This window comes from Saccopteryx leptura, chromosome 2 (assembly GCF_036850995.1).
Source record: "Saccopteryx leptura isolate mSacLep1 chromosome 2, mSacLep1_pri_phased_curated, whole genome shotgun sequence".
Taxonomy (NCBI): domain Eukaryota; kingdom Metazoa; phylum Chordata; class Mammalia; order Chiroptera; family Emballonuridae; genus Saccopteryx; species Saccopteryx leptura.
In genome coordinates, this window is record NC_089504.1 from 307,969,779 (window position 1) to 307,989,071 (window position 19,293).

The window sequence follows — 19,293 nt, forward strand, 5'->3', positions numbered from 1 at the left end:
AGGCAATTCAGAGATCATCAGGGCTGCCTCCATGGTTTCAAAAGGTGGAGAGCATTGCAACAAGCCAGACAGCCCCCACACAAAGCCTTGGATGCCAGGATCTGTAGGGATGTGTCTCTAGCCTGGCAGAACTGTGGGGCAGGGGTGAGGGGCAAGTGGGGGGCCCTGGGGGAAAGAAGGGGTTCAGAAACCAGAGAACATCAAGAGAAAGGGGATTATTCATAGCCTTGAGATCTCATAGAGTTTGCCTTGCTGGGTTTTGGACATGCTTGGGACTAATCACCCTTTCCTCCTCCTTATTTCTACCTGTTGGAATGGGAATGTCTATCCTATGCAGGTTTGGCTTCATAGGCTGGAAAGGAATTTTGCCTTAGGGTGAATCTCAGTCATATCTAATTTAGATGATAGATGAAACTTTGGACTTGATAGACTTTAGGGTTGATGCTGGAATGAGTTAATACTCCTGGGGTTGTTGGGATGGAATGAATGTATTTTGCTTGTGAGAAACATGCATTTTGGGGGGCCAGGGGTGGAAGCAAGAAGGTGGCTGTCTGCAAACCAGGAAGAAGGCTCTCACTAAATACCAAATATACCTGCACCTTGATCTCGGATGTCCCAGCCTCCAGAACTGTGAGAAATGTTTGTAGTTTAAGCCATCTAGTCTATAATAGTTTTGTTAAAACAGACTCAACTAAGACAGAGAAGGAATTCAGTAGGAACTAAGAGATTCAGTTCAGGAAATATTTCTTGAGGATCTACTATGTGCTAATTGTAGAGATTTAAAGAAGAATCATGTAGGTGTAGACCTAAAAATTTCCCATTAATTACATTAGGAACAAGGTGGCTGAGAATTAGGTACTTGGGTTCTAGATTCAGATCTGTAAACAGCCCAGTTGTACAAGTGAATTTAGGCATAACGTCTAACATATTGGGTATTTGTCTCTTCATCTGTTGCATAACAATATTGTAGAGGGAAATTCTTCCATTTACAGCCTGGCAGATAAGACACTGAATACTGTGCTGTGCTTCAACTCTCTAAACCAGCTAAAGCTGTTACAGAAACCATGAACTTGAACAACACCAGTAAGCTAAAACAAGGTACTTATAGGACCTAGATTTTCCCCCCCTGACCTGTTAAGCATAGGGCTTGTTTTAACTAGTCATGTACAGAGCTGTGGATTTATTTTAGCCTTTTTATAGTATTTGTTTTAATCTTTAATTACTGTAACAACCCTGAAAGCCATTACTAACCATTAAAGACATGTTCTTTTCCCCTTCAGCCCATTGGTGTATTCCTTTGCCTGGAAACAAATAAAATCAGCTGTATTTGTTTTCCTTTTAAACTCTGATGGTCTTCATTATTTGACAATATTTTGTATCTGAATAGTACTTTACAGTTTGCTAAGTCTCTTTCCACTTGAGAAGAATGGGATGCAATCAACCAGGCTGGGTTTTTGAACCAAACAGATTCTGGTTCTGTCACTGAATAGCTATACTTCTTTGGATAACTTATTGTATCAGTTAGGGTCCTAGCTGGAAACAGATGGCATTCTGAAATTGGACAAGCTGAAAGGTTTAATAAACAGACTTTTTATAAATATGTGAGGACATACCATGAAACCACAGGGAGCAAAAGTGAGTGGTTACTGGAACCCAGAACCAGAGAGAGCTGGGGAGAGGCCACTCGGGAGGAGGTCTTGTTCCCTTCAAAGTAAAGGCCAGTCAGCCCGAAGTGACCTTGCGGGCAGGGAGTCAGGGGAATGAATACCCCAATCTCACTATCTTCCCACCGACCCTGTGCATGGAGGTGGGGGAAGGGGACCGAAGACAACAATTATTTGACCTTTCTGAGTCTTATTTTCCTCATTTGTGAAAGGAGGAATAATGATATTTATGCCTCAGGGTTTCTATGAGAACTAAATGAGAACTTATGTTATAGCATAGCAGACAAGTACTCTTCCTTCACTTGATCTTCAAAACTCCCTTTTGAAATAGAAAAGATAGATTTTGATTAAATTCACTTGATAGCGGTAGAAAATGAGACTCAGAGAAGTGACTTTTCCACAGTTTCATGGCCAGAAAAGTTGCAGAACTAGGACTGAAACTAAGATTTTCGATGTATACTCTCGGTTTCTTTCCCTGGACTATTTTTGAATACAGGGAGTATACCTCAGCCCCTTCTGCTGCCACAGATGGTTTCTTCTATCTAGGGTTGCTGTACCTGGAGCTATGGTGACACTGCTATGCAGAGAAAAATTCGTGGTCCCGGGTATCAGTGCCAAAGCCAACAAAAAAAGAAATAAGCAACCATTGATTGGTTAGCTATGATGAAGGTCAAATGCCTGTGAGGTGGCTTAATATAAGACTCTGGCCAATATAGGCCCCCACATTGGATATTGGCAATTCCACTTGCATATCTATTAGGCATCCCCTATACAGTACACTGATGTCAGAATTCTTTTTTTTTTTAATTTTTTTTTTTATTATTCATTTTAGAGAGGAGAGGGAGAGACAGAGAGGAGAGACAGAGAGAGAGAAGGGGGGGAGGAGCTGGAAGCATCAATTCCCATATGTGCCTTGACCAGGAAAGCCCAGGGGTTCGAACCGGCAACCTCAGCATTTCCAGGTCGACGCTTTATCCACTGTGCCACCACAGGTCAGGCTGATGTCAGAATTCTTGATTCCTTCTCCCTCAGAACTGTTCCAACCCCAAATCTTTCCCTCTTGATAAAAGCATCATAATCTACATAGTAGATTCTTTTTTTTTTTCCTGCCTTTCCCCCCTCATCAGCAAGTCTAGTGGGCTTTACTTCCAAAATATGTCAACCACTTCTCTCCCTCTCCCCTGCTAGTCTAAACCGCCATCATTTCTTGTCCGGCTACTATAATACCCTCCTGTCGACCCTCCTTTACTCCAATCCATCTTGCCTCTCTTCAATCTTTTTTTCTTTTTCTGCAGAGTGATCTGTACAAAATGTAAAGTGAATTTTGCTATCCATCGCTCCTTGGCTTGAGTCTCTGCACAGATCTCTCCTTCACATTCCTGTGTCATGACTTGTTCCCAACACTGTTCATGCCCTATTTGTTCTGACTGTCCTCTCCCCCTCCATCACTATGCTCCAGCCACACTTTCCTGTCTTTGTACATAGCAATCCCTTTCCTGCTGTAGGCCTATTGCATTGGTTTATTCTCTCTCCCCAGAATTTTTTCCTCTAGCTTTTGCATGGCTGGCATGTACTTACTGTACAGGGATTAGCTCAAATATTACCTTAAAGAAGTTTTCTTTTACCATCCAATCTAAACACTACTCCACTGTAGTCTCTTGTCAGAACCTAAAATACACAAACTAAAATTATCTAGTTGACTTGTTTATTACATTTATTATATGTTGCCCTACCAGAATGTAAGCTCCATGAAAGCAGTGTCCTTGTCTGGCTTGTCTGTTTATCCCTGTCTCCTTAGCATCTAGGATTTTTTTTTTTTTTTCAGGAAAAGATCATGAATGGTGACAAACCAAATACAATCAGTTATTCTGTCTGGGGAGTATTTACTATGAGACCTATAGTGAGATTGAAAGATGAGTAAAGATGATTGCTTTTAGGGGACAAAAAGATGACTTGGTTACTAGAGCTGTTGATCCCCCCAAAATGATGATCTATTATTTAGTTCTCCAAGAGGCCATCAAGGCCCTGGCAGGTTGGCTCAGTGGTAGAGCGTCGGCCTGGCATGCGGAGGTCCTGGGTTCGATTACCAGCCAGGGCACACAGGAGAGGCGCCCATCTGCTTCTCCACCCCTCCTCCTCTCCTTCCTCTCTGTCTCTCTCTTCCCCTCCCGCAGCCGAGGCCCCATTGGAGCAAAAAGATGGCCTGGGCGCTGGGGATGGCTCTGTGGCCTCTGCCCAGGCACTAGAGTGGCTCTGGTCGCAACAGAGCAACACCCCGGATGGGCAGAGCATCGCCCCCTGGTGGGCGTGCCAGATGGATCCCGGTTGGGCGCATGCGGGACTGTCTGACTGCCTCCCGGTTTCCAGCTTCAGAAAAATACAAAAAAAAAAAAAGAGGCCATCAATATGTACCAATCTTTGAAGTGTGGGGGAACTAGAGGAACTAAATGGCTGCTGAGAGTTTCTAGGAACTTTTCCAGGATGTCCCCATGTATCCTTACAAATAAACCCCATCCCTAAGGCGGTGGTCGGTAAACTCATTAGTCAAGAGAGCCAAATATCAACAGTATGATTGAAATTTCTTTTGAGAGCTAAATTTTTAAAACTTAAACTATATAGGTAGGTACATTGTTATTAACTTTATTAGGGTACTCCTAAGCTGGCCAAAGAGCCGCATTCAAGGGGCCAAAGAGCCGCATGTGGCTCACCAGCTGTGGTTTGCCAACCACTACCCTAAAGTAATGCCCCAAAGGCTAAGAGATACAAGCTACTAACAAAACTCCTGAAAATTTTGAAATTTCTTCAGTTTTCTATTTTATACAAATTTTGGGTTCAGTATCATACCTATCTGTATTTATGTTAACATACGAGTGCTTTAAATTATTTTACCCTTTGTAAAATCTATGCTGTAGGAAAGCCATGTTATCCTGAATCTTCACATGCCCCATGGCAATCAGACCTCAGGGAATCCTGTTTGCAGTCTGAGAAGTTCTTGCATTCTTATTCCTTTGTAACCCAAGTTCTCTTTTAGCACAATGCACTTAGTCTTCGAGAAATATTTATTGACTCTCCACTATGTGCTAGACACTCTAACAGGGCTGAGGATGCAACTGTGAACAAGATATGCACGACTTCTACCTTTATGGCAGTTATAGTTTAGGGAGAGAGAATGAGAAATAAGGAGGAAGTTAAAATATATGATAATTTAACTAATTGCTAATTGAATAATTGCAAATTCATATAATTAGCAATTATATTCCTTGCTAAGATAAACAGGGAAAGTTAGAGTGCCAAGGGAAAAGTAGAAAATGGCACTGAACCCCAAAATAAGTGATGGGGAGTGGTTTTCCAGAATGAAATAATCTGAAAAAGGAGCAGAGTTAGCCAGGTGAAGATGGGGGAAGATTCCTCCTAGCTGTGCTTAGACTAAGCCCTGGAGGGAGACCAGAAAGAACAGGAGTTACAGGAACCAATTCTGTGCGTTAGTTTAGTGTGGCTGGAGTAAAGGGTGCAAAGGGGAAAGGAGAGAGGGAGAGGAGGCTGGAGAGATAAGGCAGGATAGGAAAGGCCTCTGCTAAGGCCTTTTGATGTTACCCAAAGGGAACAGAAAGTCACTGAAACTCAGAGAAAGTCATTTAGGAAGAACTGGTCTATATGCTTTTTTTGTTTGTTTGAAGATCACTCGTGAACCATAACTCCACGTCTGCAAAGAAAAGCACTCTCCCGACATTAGGTTGAAGCATAATTAGCCATTGCGGAGTCCGGAACTAATAGAACTGAGTCACCACCTTAATCTTCGCCGTTTAAAAGGATTTTCTTCCAAAGATAACCACCGATTCCTTTCGGGACTAGCCTCCTCCGACCTCTCTCCCTGTCTCTGCACTCCCACTGGTCCCCGGGATGACAGCGTTCCCTCCAGGAGCACAGACTTTTCCAACACGCGGCTACACTCACAGCGCACGTGACTTTTGTAGGGTGACAGGCGGTGGCTTCTTTATCGAGCATTCCCGATCTGCTCCGCTAGTGGCGGCCCCTTATTATATTTCCCCCGGGGGGAAACAGAGCATCGGGAGATGCGAGGACGTTTGGGCAGGGTATGGATTACTGCGGGAAGAGAATAAGTGGAGGCGCTCTCACGCCCTGGCTCCTTCACTGAGAGTCTCTGCGTGAGCGCTTTCCTCTCTCGGGTGGCGATGGAATACTGTCCCGGCTCTCCGGGGGTGGGGGTGGGGGGCTCTTAGACGATGAGTGACAAAGGCTCTGGCGGCTGCAATGGCTAAGCCAAGAGACAGACTCGCCTCACCCCGACAAACGGGTACCTGAGGGGAGCATGATCCACAACCGCCAGCTACTGACAGCGGGAGTCCCTTTTTGGATGAGACGCGGGTATGGTGCCCAGGTGGCATTCAGAGCCCAAGGACTGGCATTCCCTCCGTGGTCGTTTTCTTCGCAACCCTCTCTCGGCCTCGCGCTCTTTGCGAACTTTTGGGTTACACGTCAGAGTGAACAGCGGGCAGTTAACAAAAGGTACACTGGTGTCACGCAGCCACCCCGGCTCCCCAAGGATTTTTGTTTTTTTCTGGTTTGGGGCGGGCGGGATGAATGTCATGACCTCGCAAACCAACTCCACAAGATAGGTACGCGAGGGCTGGCACCCAGTGCTCACCACGGAGGGCACAAGGCAGGACAGGAGGGCACGCGAGCCTTTCCCTGGCCCGTGCCTGCGTGCCCCTAGAGCACGGGGACAGGACATCTGACACCACGACCACTCCAGAGGGAAAGGGCATTCGCTCTTCCACTCCGGGTCCTTTCGGTGCGGTGTCCTTAACACGGATTTATCAACTGCAGAGGGCAGGGGTTTCCGAAGTCGCAAAGGCGTCCCTTCGCCAAGTTCATCTTCTCGCGCTCCCTTCCTGGCCCACAGCTACCACGTATTTCTTGTCCTGATATTCTTGGGCTTTTTCCTTACCTCAGCTTGTAAGACAAGTCCTTTTGCGTCACTCCCTCCAAGTCCCACAGGAGAGCCCCTCAGGTGCTCACACTCCCGTCCCAGTTTCGGGTAGTCCCTCCAGAGGGTTCCGCGTCGGAAACTCGCGGACATGCGCGCGCCTCCGCTAACCCATGAAGTCAGGCTCAAGTTGCGGACAGCTGAGCCGGGCCGCGGCCCCTTTAAGATCAGGCCACGCCCCTCCCCTCCTTCCGGCGCGGCCGGCGCTCGGTGGCGGCTGCTACGGTGCTGACAAGATGGCGGCTGGTGGGGCTGTCGCTGCGGCGCCCGAGTGCCGGCTTCTGCCCTATGCACTGCACAAGTGGAGCTCCTTCTCCTCCACCTACCTTCCTGAGTGAGTGCTGGGCCTAGGACTGGTGCTACCCTGCAGTGCGGTGGGAGCTCGGCGGGGCCAGGCGGGCAGGGGAAGGCGCCGAGCCGAGAGGCCCAGGCAGGGCCTGGTGAGGGGACGCGCGGCCTCCAGAGTCAGTTCAGCCGCGGAGTGTTGTCGGTCCCCGACGCGGGGAGAGGCTAGAGTGGGGAGAGCGAGGCTGCGGGGAAGGGGGAGGTCCGTGGCGGGTCCCGAGCGCTTCCACCGTGAGATGCTGCTCCCGGGATTTGGGGCTGTAGAGGGCTCGGGGGGCGGGCGGCTCGGGGAGGTGGGGCAGCAGTCGGAGCTTTCGGGGTCCGGCCGGCTGGCGCCCTGGTGGAGACGTCTGAGGTCGTCCGAGCTGGCTCGAGACAACGTCCGGCGTATCGCTGTCAGGACAGAGTGTCCAGCTGAGACGAGGAGTCTCTGAGGGGGTGGGAGGTGGGGGGTCTTTAAAAGTGACGAGCACCAGAAGAGTGGTAGAAGTCATGGAGGCTGAAAAGTTGGGCAATTCATCCGAATCCATGCAAGCGTGGGGCTGTCCTGGGGTTTGCAGGGCGCATGTTTTCCCGGCTGGTAGTTCTTGAAAAGAGGGGTGGGCCCGAGGGACACTGCAGAAGAGTTCCATTATAGTATGGCTCGGATTATGGATGTATTTATATATAGACACAGACCACTTTCCCAACATAAAAACTCAAATATGGACAGAAGAGTCGCACTTAAGTGAACTTGACTACCAACACTGACTTGGTCTGGGTCTTCGGTTGTGTTGTTTAAGTTCCATTGCATTATTAGCGTTGTATATATAATGCTTAACACTGCATATGCTTTTCTGTAGCAAATTCCTTCTGCACTGCCAAGAAGTACTTTAATACAGTCTTTATTTTTTTCTTTAACTTATTTTTGCGAGAAGGAAAAGATCAAATTCCAGTTTTAAGTACAGATAGAGAAACTGATTTGGTTAGGTTTTAAGACCTGTGCGGACCCTTAAGAAAAGTGATAATTGTCCCCTTGGACCATCATCTCACTAGCGCTGGATGGTTTTGTGAACAAAGAAGTTACAAGTAATACATTTTTATGTTACTGCACAAATGAAGTGGTTAGATCTGTGAAGCATATTCAAAGAAGGTTTCCAACTATTCCAAAAATTCTTCACATTTGGACTTCTCTAAGAGAGTCAGATCCATCAAAAAATCTCAAAATGGAGCTGTGGCTAGAAGAATCTAACTCTTGCCTGTCAGGCCATTCTCCTGTCCACCAGGTCAAGGATCTGGTTCAGTGAAGGGGGCCAAGTGACCTGTGGTCTGATCTGGCCTTTGTGTGCTATTGATGGATTGATGGTTGCTGTATGGCGGTGACCTATTGATGTTGATTGAAACTTACTTTGTGAGTGAGCCAGGTAAACATAGCCCTCAGCTGAGCCAGGTAAACATAGCCCTCAGCTGGAATGGAAACTTGGCTCTAGGTACTTGACTTCTGATTTTCAGGGCTGACAAATTCTTGAACCTGAAGATAATCATCATTTTTCTGTACCCAGGTTCAGATCACAGACAGTTGGGAATTGGGTGGCATTGTTTGATTTAACAACTGTGGAGACATTTTCCTGGTCTTGAGTTAGTCGTCTTCCAGGATTTCATTCCTTAAACTTCTAGTGTAGGAATGAGATCTTGGATATCACAAGTCCCCTCCAAGTTACTAGTAAGGAAATGATTTAGTGGGATGACAAATTTACTCTGACTTCTGTCTCATTGTCCTGGCCCTAGTTTTGGGGTTAGAAGGCAGCTGTTTGAAATAGGAGAAGTATTTTATATTTTCTCAAGTATTTCATAAACTAGTATTTTATGCATATTTAATTTTCAAACACTTGAATTACAGTGTCTTATTTAGTGCCTGTAATAGTCTGCTGACTTGTGCAGCATAGTTTTTATTTTAAAGCACTAAACTATTATAATAAAAGGAAGAGTAATCTGACCTTTTTTATTTGAAGGAATGTGGTTGAGTATTACGAAGCTGGAGTTTGAGAGTTTTGTGTCTGCTGGGTTGGTGTAAGAAGAGATCGGTTTTCCTTAACTTTGCTCTGAAATCCTAACGGCAACTGTTATATCTTTACTGGTGCTGACAGTCATGTTAAGATATATCCTGAGCAGGTCTAATGTTAAGTAAAGCCATTTGTTGAAATTGTCTGCAGAGTAGCAAATACTTATTGATTACAAGTTACAGGTTAAGACATTTTGAGGGGTAATAATGCAGTAACAATCTTATGAACGCTTGAAAGTTATTAAGTCATTTAACCCTCAATTGTGTGAGGAATCTCCATTTTTCAGCCCAGGAAAGAGGCATGGGAGGTTAATACTTGCTTAAGGTCACACTGCTAGATGGAGCCAGGATTTAAAGCTAGGTGATCTGGCCCCACAATCCATGGCCTTAACTGGAGTGCTGTTCTGCTTGTGCACAAAGGAGGAGGCAGGAATTCAGAGATTTGAAAGAGTTGTATTAAAAACACATTTTAGCTATATAAAGATGTGAAGTCATGAAAAAAATAGAAAAATTGAGATCTCTATTTTCTTCCGAAGGACTTGGAATTTTTTTTTCCTTCTCCCCAAAGCAGGAGGAAACAAACATTTCTCCTTCTAACCCTTTTAATTTATTTGGACTTTAAACATTTTATTTTATTTTATTTTATTTTTATATTTTGTATTTTTCTGAAGCTGGAAACCGGGAGAGACAGTCAGACAGACTCCCGCATGGCCGGACCGGGATCCACCTGGCACGCCCACCAGGGGCGATGCTCTGCCCCTCTGGGGCATCGCTCCTCTGCGACCAGAGCCACTCTAGCGCCTGGGGCAGAGGCCAAGGAGCCATCCCCAGCGCCTGGCCATCTTTGCTCCAATGGAGCCTTGGCTGCGGGAGGGGAAGAGAGAGACAGAGAGGAAGGGGGGGGGTGGAGAAGCAAATGGGCGCTTCTCCTATGTGCCCTGGCCGGGAATAGAACCCAGGTCCCCCGCACGCCAGGCCTACGCTCTTCCGCTGAGCCAACCGGCCAGGGCCTGGACTTTAAACATTTTAAAGCAGATCTAGTTATGGATGACATATTTTTTACTTTGAAACTAATGAGGTGGCCCTTTATTTTTTAGTGTACTCAAAAAGCTTGCCAGTATTTTACTTTTTTTCCTGAAATTTATGCCTACCTTGGGAATTAAGAGAAATACTTATTTAAATGGGTAATTATTAAAAATATTTTATAAACTGCTAATGCCTCTAATGTGTATTGCTGTAGCTAATAGTGAAACAAGCTATAATTTATTAAGTACCTACTATATATGCAAGATGATTTTTCTTTTTTTAGAGAGAGAGAGAGAGAAAGGAAGGGAGAGATGAGAAGCATCAACTCATAGTTGTGGCACCTTAGTTCATTGATTGCTTTCTTCTGTGTGCCTTGATGGGGGGGGGGGGGGCTCCAGCTGAGCCATCAACCGTGGGCTCATGACTGTGATTCCATGCTCAAGCTAAATGGGCCTGCACTCAAGCCAGTGACCTTGGGGTTTTGAACCTGGGTCCTCAGTATGCCAGGCTGATGCTCTATCCACTGCACCTCTGCCTGGTCAGGTGCAAGATGCTTTTTATATATAGTTTTACTTAATCCTTATCACAAATCTGCAAGATAGGTATTATATTTGTTTTGCAGATGAAGAAATTGAGGTCCATACAGGTTAAACAACTTGTTCAAAGTCATATAGTTCTCAAGAGGCTTGACAAGTTCTGTATTTAAAAACTAATGTATGTGGGCCCTGGTCATCTGGCTCAATGGTAGGGTATTGGCCAGTTTGTGAAGGCCTCGGGTTCAATTTCCTGTAAGGGCCCACAGGAGAAGTAACCATCTGCTTCTCCACCCCACCCTACCCTGCCCCCTTCTCTCTTTCTCTTTCCCTCCCTCCCACCTTCCCTCCCACTCACCTTCCTCATTCTTCTCTTTATCTTTCCCTCCCGCAGCCATGGCTCGATTGACTCAAGAGCAAGTTGGCCTCGGGGACTGAGGATGGCTCCATGGCCTCCACCTCAGGCACTAAGAAATGGCTCCCATTGCAACGGATCAATGGCCCCAGATGGGCAGAGCATTGCGCTCTAGTGAGCTTGCCAGGTGGATCCTGGTTGGGGTCTATGTGGGAGTCTATCTCTCTGTTTCCTCGCCTCTCACTAAAAAAACCAAAACAACTGTTATATATGCCTCTAGTCACAATCACCACCTATTGAGTACCTTCTGTTCTTCAGGCACTATGCTTAGCACTTACAGTGTTTGATTTAGTCTTCACAAAAATTTTATTATAAACATTATCATTCTATTTTACAGCTACGGAAACTGAGGTTCAGAGAGGTATGTTAACTTGCTCAGGTCCAAGACTTGAAAGGATAGGAGATAGGATTCTGATCTTGGGCCTTCTGACTCCTGTTACCAAAACTTCTTCACTAGTTTACACGACTATAATATGTGCGTAATTGAGAATACAGATTAAGTGCTATAAGGATAGAACAGAGAGGGAACAATATATAAATATATTTTATCTTTACATTTATGGTTTTACTGTATTACATAATATGAAAACTAGGAGGAGTGTTGAAAGTGTTTTTTATACATTAGGTAATTTCATTGATTTGGAATGATTATTGTTTACATATTAGTAAAAGTCTTAACATAATTTAGATAGTAAAATTTGATGTATCCTTAAGTGTGTTTACCTTTTTTCTGTTAGTCTTTTTTTTCTTAAAATCAAACATTAACTAAAATTGTTTCTTGGCCCTGGCTGGTGGCTCAGTGGATAGAGTGTCGTCCCAGCATACGTACATCTTGGGTTCAATTCCTAGTCAGGGCACACAGGAGAAGTGCCCATCTGCTTCTCTCCTCCTCCCTATTCCCCTTCTCTCCCTCTTCCCGTTCCTTCTCTCCCTCTTCCCGTTCTTTCTCTCCCTCTTCCCCTCCCTCAGCCAATGGCTTGATTGGTTTGAGCGTGGCCCCTGGCTCTGAGGATGGCTCGGTTGGTCTAAGTGTGTCAGCCTCAGGCACTGAAAATAGCTCAGTACTCAAGCATCAGCCCCTGGTGGGGTGCCAGGTGGATCCTGGTCAGGGGCACATGTGGGAGTCCTTGTATCTCCCCTCTTTTCACTCTAAAAGAAAAAAAAATTGTTTCTTGTTTTAATACTTCATGGTTCATACTAAAAATGATTTGAATACTAGGATAGTAGGTATAGGAGGTGAGCCTATTTCAACTAATTTTAAATTTCACATTTAAAAATGTATTTATATATTTTTTCTAATTGCAAACCCCCCCCCCCCCCAAGAAGTCTGTTGTGGAATATCTGCAAAGTATAGACCCACAGAAACGACATAAATTACTCCTAAAATCACCAGCCAAAGATAACTTATTATCCTTGGATATTAATCATTTCAGGTATTTTGTTGTATCTTATGTATTTTTCTTTTTTAATATTTTTTATTTATTGATTTTAGAAAGAGGAAAAAGAGAAAGCGGGGGAGGATTGGGAAGCATCAGTTTCTAGTTGCTTCATAGTTGCTTTTCATATGTGCCTTGACTGGGCAAGCCCAGGGCTTTGAACCCATGACCTCAGCATTCCAGCATTCCAGGTTGGCACTTCATCAACTGCGCCACCACAGGTTAGATTGTGTATTTTTCAATTTGATCTTGTCTTCTGTATTTTTGCTTTTTAATATATAATAAATATATCCTCATGTTATTAAGTAGACCTCTGTATTGTCATTTGTTATGGATATATTATAATCTATGTAAAATTTGGCATTTAATTGGTCCCCTATTGGATATACAGGCTTTGAGTTTCTTTTCCTTTTATTTTTTTGTTTCGTTTTGATTCTTTGACCATTATGAGGAATGTGACAGTTTGCTTTACAGAAACAAATTTTGAAATCATTTATGATGAATTTCTAGATACTGAATTGTTGGATTAAAGCTTATGAGTTTATTTTCCTACTGTTTGTCTAGGACATTTTCTGTTTCTGTGTACCCTGGGTATAGTTTGACATTATTCTTAGTCATTTGTGTCTAAGAATGTGGTTTGATCACACGTGTCTTTAGGGATATCTAGAGAATGCTTATATAATTTAAAATGACATTGCTCCTAATGATTTTTTCTTTTCCTTTATTTTGGCTTTTAAATAATTTTTTATTTTATTAATCACATTTGAAAAATAGAACACACTGTGAGATGTATTACTTATTTGCTCTATAGACCATGGTTGTTGTATATATGGATTTGAGAATTCCTTCCAATCCCGTAGCCACTGCAAGCTGCTGAGTTGGGAACTACCATACTTTTCCTTTCCCTGCCTTTCTTTCCGTATTCCTCCCTTTCCTTCCAATTCCCTAAACTGGGATTAGACACTGGCCTCCTTTGGGAACCTTACTGGCCACTGAAAGTTCTGCTATTCCCAATCTGGTAATTCTAGAACTTCAGAAAAATAAATATACCCATGATAGAGAAAAAGTATCATGAGATAGATGGAGGACTAGAAATTGAATCAACAGAGCTGGCTCTATCTTGATCAAATGCTGGGGGGTTTTATATTATGTTAAAATAATTTTTTGCTGATAGGCAAATGGTTTTATTATTTGCATTAACGTTTAGGTAAATGTAGTGGATTTTTAATAAATGATTTCTGGGCTTTATACAAGGACTTTGTGATGTTTTACACTTTAGTTGTTTGTGGTGATCTGGATTTGCTGTGTTTCAGTCATTCAAAAGTCATTTTAATTTTAGAGATGAAGCTATTAGCACCTAAGCATACAATGATTTTCTTCATATTTATGATGTGGTTTCCGTTACCTCTTGGATCTATAGCATGATTCCTTTACCCATTTTGAAAAAACTTCGAGATTATTGAGATCCTGTTTCTGCCCCTTTTTCTTCTTCTTCCCTTTTTGACTCCAATTAAATCTGTATTATACCTTTTGTCATGTCTCATTGTTCCTTATGCTTTTCTGTCTTTTCTATCAATTATTTTTCCTCTCCTTATTCCATTCTGGATAGGTTTTACTTGCCTGTGTTCCAGATCCCTATGTACTTCTCTGTTCAGCTATGCCCAGTCTGATTTTTTTTTAAAATTTTTAAATTTTTTTATTTTTCTGAAGCTGGAAATGGGGAGAGACAGTCAGACAGACTCCCGCAAGCGCCTGACCGGGATCCACCTGGCACGCCCACCAGGGGGCGACGCTCTGCCCCTCTGGGGCTTCGCTCTGTTGCGACCAGAGCCACTCTAGCGCCTGAGGCAGAGGCCACAGAGCCATCCTCAGTGCCTGGGCCATCTTTGCTCCAGTGGAGCCTCGGCTGCAGGAGGGGAAGAGAGAGACAGAGAGGAAGGAGAGGGGGAGGGGTGGAGAAGCAGATGGGCGCTTCTCCTGTGTGCCCTGGCCGGGAATTGAACCCGGGACTTCTGCACGCCAGGCCGACGCTCTACCGCTGAGCCAACCGGCCAGGGCTCCAGTCTGATTTTAACCCCATCTATTTTTTTTTAAATTTAAGCTATAGTGTTTTATAGTGCTAGAATTTTTTTTATTTTTTTTTTTATTTTTATTTTTTTACAGAGACAGAGAGAGAGTCAGAGAGAGGGATAGATAGGGACAGACAGACAGGAACGGAGAGAGATGAGAAGCATCAATCATCAGTTTTTCGTTGCGACACCTTAGTTGTTCATTGATTGCTTTCTCATATGTACCATGACCGCGGGCCTTCAGCAGACCGAGTAACCCCTTGCTTGAGCCAGCGACCTTGGGTGCAAGCTAGTGAGCTTTGCTCAAACCAGATGAGCCCGCACTCAAGCTGGTGACCTTGGGGTCTCAAACCTGGGTCCTCCGTATTCTAGTCCGATGCTCTATCCACTCCGCCACTGCCTGGTCAGGCTATAGTGCTAGAATTTTAAGTGGTATTCCTTTCCCGCCCCTTCTCTCTTTAACTGTAGCTTCTAACTTTTTGGTGAAAATCTCCATATTGTCACATATTTTCTTGAACATAGCAATAAAGGTACTTTAAAGTCTGTGTCTGAAAACCCCAATATCTGGATCACCTGGAGATCTATTTCTCTTGTCTTTTTCCTTTCTGTTAAGTTGGTTGATCTAGTAATTATTATTATTTTTGGTAACTTTTGATTGAGTGCCAGACATGTGCAGAATTTAAACATAATTCCAGTTCCAGTTACATACCTAGCAATATATTTCTCTAGAGAGGATTCACCCATCTTCCAGTGGGCAGATACAATAGAGGCAGATCACCTCAACAGTGAAGAACAAAGTTGACTTGAGGTTGGATTTTAGGTTTTGTAAAGCTTTGTTTTGCCTAACTTTGGTAACTCTGCAGGGAACCCAGCTGAGAGACTGGATTTTTATTGGGCCTCTCCTGCTTTTGCCTCTCCAGCAGTGTGCTTGTCCTAAAAACTTGCTTTTCAATTGCTTTCTGCTGGCTTTTTTAGCTTCTAGTTCTGTGCAGTTTAAGAATCGAAAATACCTCAAGAGAAAAATCAGTACACAGTGTTGTTGGCTTTGTTCTTCTGTGCCTCCTTTCATTATGGAATCTTGACTTCTTAAATCCTGGGTGTTATGACAAGATCCAAATACCAACTTTTGTTCCCTTGGCCCCATGAAATTACTAAAAGCTTTGCTGCCTTTTCTGTTCTTTAGTGGCTGTTCTTTCCTGGTTTCTCGGTCCCTTTGCCAGTGCCATCAAAGAAATAGATGGAATATGCTGAGGGGGAAAGCTGCACAGAATGGGGGGTTCCCTTTAATGAGGTTTTGGTATTCCAGTCTTAGCTTCTCAGAAAGTCTCAGGTACCTGAATAAGTTTTCTCCACCTATGGTATATAGCCTTTCTGGTTCTAAGAAGGAATGCTGCTCTGCTACAGGTCATTCTGTCATATCTAGAAGCAGAAGACTGTGTTTAGTTCTATTTTGTAGGCCAGTGGTTCTCAAAAGTGTGCACCCTACAAGATTTCCAGGTGCGCCCTATGGTATTCCAGAGAAATATGTGCCTGTTGGGGACCAAAAAACTAGCAGAGTTTTTGGAGTTTAGATTTTTGGGGGACAGAGGTGTGGGGAATTGGCTGTAAGCTGACAGTCTGCCCAATCTCCCACCTCACCTGCCTGATTAGGTTGCAAAAGGCTGTTAAGCTGTGGTGCTGGATTGTTTACACTACTTGCCTGTTTCCCAGAAAGACTGGAGGCAAGTTTCTTCTATCCTTTGTTTGGTGTAAAGTTAAGATTTGCTAAGGGCCTCACTCTGCTCTATAAATAAAGCAAGATGCGGTTTTTGGGCGCTCTTTGTTCTTGCCAGCAGCAATTACAGGGCCTTCCCAACACTGTATTTTCCTAATTCTGTACCATTCCCACTTGGGACCTGGAATTACTAGCTGCGCTGGTTCACAGCATGTGCCCAGATCTAAAAATAAATATAGTTACTCTATTATACCATTTCATTATGGATATACCACTCTTTTTGTTAACATATCATTATTATATTTATTATTAACACATCATTATATTATTTTTAGATAAATACACCCAAATAAAATGGTTAGATTTCTCAAAAAGAAGCGCGATATTGAAGAATTTGATTCTGGAAGTGAGCAAAAGTTAAGTGCAAATAAGAAAGCAAAATCACAGTCTACTCGCAAATATAATAGTTACTTAAGCTTTGGTTTCACTTGGACCGGAAGTGAAGATCATTCTTTACCACTATGTTTAGTATGTGGCTGTAAAATGGCAAATGAATTATTGCTTCCTAGTAAATTTAGTAAATATTTTAAAACGATACACTCTAATTTACAAGATAAATCTGTAAGTTTTTTCAAGAGATTGTCTGAACAGACAAAAGTGGCAAATTCTTTTAAAAGTATGACTGTTTCTGATAAAGCTCAAATCGCTTCTTATCAAGTCTCAGAACTGATAGCAAAAAATATGAAAGCTCATACTTTAGGTGAGTCACTTACTTTGCCTGCATGCAAAAAAATGGTCATGACAATGGTAGGAAATGAAGCAGCAATGAAAATAAGCAAGATTCCTCTGTCCGATACAGTTCACAGGTATATTATAGAAATGTCTTCTGATATCGAGAAAAATGTACGCAGTAATAAGCTTCAGTATTCAAATTTTGCATTGCAAGTTGATGAGTCAACAGACATTACCAACACGGCGCAACTCTTAGCATTCATCCGTTTTATTAATGAAGATCAAATAGTAAATCAGTTTCTTTTTTGCAAAGAATTAGGTGTGTCTACAAAAGGTGAAGACGTTTTTAACATTTTGAATAACTGTCTTGATAAATGGCAGTTAATTTGGAAGGTGTGTATAGGCATTTGTACAGATGGCACCCCTTCCATGGTAGGCTGTGTTAAGGGTCTTAACATCTTTTGTAAAAAAACAAAATAAGAATGTTAACGTAACTCACTGCTTTCTTCATAGGGAGGCCTTGATGGCAAAAACATTGGGAGAAAAATTAAGAGAAGTTTTAGATCAAGTTGTTCAGATGGTAAACTTTATTAAAACAAGACCTGTCAAATCACGTTTATTCGAAAAGCTTTGTATCGATACGGATTCACAACACAGATGGCTGCTTTTACACAGAGATGAGGTGGTTGTCAAGGGGAAAAGTACTTTCCCGTGTACAGAACTACCACAAGAACTTCTTGCATTTTTTTTTTTTTTTTTTTTGCATTTTTTTTTTTTTTTCTGAAGCTGGAAACAGGGAGAGACAGTGAGACAGACTCCCGCATGCGCCCGACCGGGATCCACCCGGCACGCCCACCATGGGGCGATGCTCTGCCCACCATGGGGCGATGCTCTGCCCACCAGGGGGCGATGCTCTGCCCATCCTGGGCGTCGCCATGTTGCGACCAGAGCCACTCTAGCGCCTGAGGCAGAGGCCACAGAGCCATCCCCAGCGCCCGGGCCATCTTTGCTCCAATGGAGCCTTGGCTGCGGGAGGGGAAGAAAGAGACAGAGAGGAAGGCGCGGCGGAGGGGTGGAGAAGCAAATGGGCGCTTCTCCTGTGTGCCCTGGCCAGGAATCGAACCCCGGTCCTCCGCACGCTAGGCCGACGCTCTACCGCTGAGCCAACCGGCCAGGGCTTGCATTTTTTGAAAAGATGAAACAGTTACATTTTTTTAACCTCCTTCGGTGGGAATTTTGGATTGCCAGGTTACAGTATTTAGCGGATATATTTCAGCAGGTCAATATTTTGAATACTAGCATGCAAGGGAAAGAAGAAAATATTCTCACATCCACTGACAAAATGAAAGCATTTCAGAGAAAACTACAGATTTGGAAAAGAAAAGCTGTTGAAGGTAATTTGGAAATGTTTCCATTGGTAAATAACACTTGCATAAATAAAACACTTCCAATAATAGTTGAACATTTAATAAGTTTAGAAGAAAAATTGGGTTATTTTCTATCACTTAACACTGAACAATACAATTGGATTAGAAACCCATTCATGGAAGCTTCAAGTGATTTTGGTTTAACATTAAACAGAAGAAGAACTGGCAGCTATATCCACTGATCATGCACTGATAATTAAACATACGGAATTGTCTCTTGAAGCCCTTTGGATTTCTATAAAAGAAGAATATGTGGCAATATGTAAAAAAGCTTTGAACATTTTACTACAATTTTCAACAACCTATTTATGTGAATTAGGATTTTCTACCCTCAACACAAGAGTAAAAAGAGAGGAATTCTTCAATGTATTGATGAGGAAATGAGAGTTTGCTTTAAAATATATGCCAAAACATTGAGGAAATCACTAGGACACATCAGGCTCATGTTTCTCATAAACACAAGAGTGAAAATACTTAACACATTTGCGCCAGGACCTGCCGAATGTACTAAATCTTACTAAGAATGTATCTATATATATAAAAGAATAAATTTTGTCATTTAAAAATTTTTTAACCCCTCTTTTTTACAAATTCTAAAAAGCATAACTCAAAAAATGTAACAAAAATGTTTTTTAATGTCAATAAATTTAATTTTGTTGTATTTATTTCATTTAATTACCATAAAAACATGCTTGGACTTTATTTTTTTTCTTTAATATTTGACTTAATTATAACATTTCTCAGAAATTTGTATATAGTGCACCTATAACTGTAGGATTTTAAATGCGCCCCAACTTCAAAAAGTTTGAGAACCACTGTTGTAGGCTATGAATTCCTCATGATATTAATGTAATAAACTAACACTTGAGCCCTATATTGTTTT

General features: G+C 42.9%; 1 protein-coding gene and 1 long non-coding RNA gene across 6 annotated transcripts in view; one reads left to right on the forward strand and one right to left on the reverse strand.

Moving 5' to 3' along the window:
- The window catches only part of LOC136391194 (uncharacterized), a 61,146-nt gene extending 54,361 nt beyond the window's left edge, over positions 1 to 6,785 (reverse strand). The window contains exon 1 of the long non-coding RNA XR_010748827.1: positions 6,634 to 6,785. This is a non-coding gene — a long non-coding RNA (uncharacterized lncRNA). The remainder of the gene's footprint in view (positions 1 to 6,633) is intronic.
- MKLN1 (muskelin 1) overlaps positions 1 to 19,293 on the forward strand; it is a 324,611-nt gene that overhangs the window by 167,899 nt on the left and 137,419 nt on the right. For 2 of the 5 annotated variants that reach the window (XM_066362714.1, XM_066362715.1), the window contains exon 1: positions 6,855 to 7,006. The exons of the other annotated variants lie outside the window; for them this stretch is intronic. In XM_066362714.1, the coding sequence (XP_066218811.1) occupies positions 6,909 to 7,006 (98 nt within the window). In that variant the 5' untranslated portion in view covers positions 6,855 to 6,908. Of the gene's footprint in view, positions 1 to 6,854; positions 7,007 to 19,293 lie in introns of those variants that run through there. 5 annotated transcript variants of the gene reach the window in all.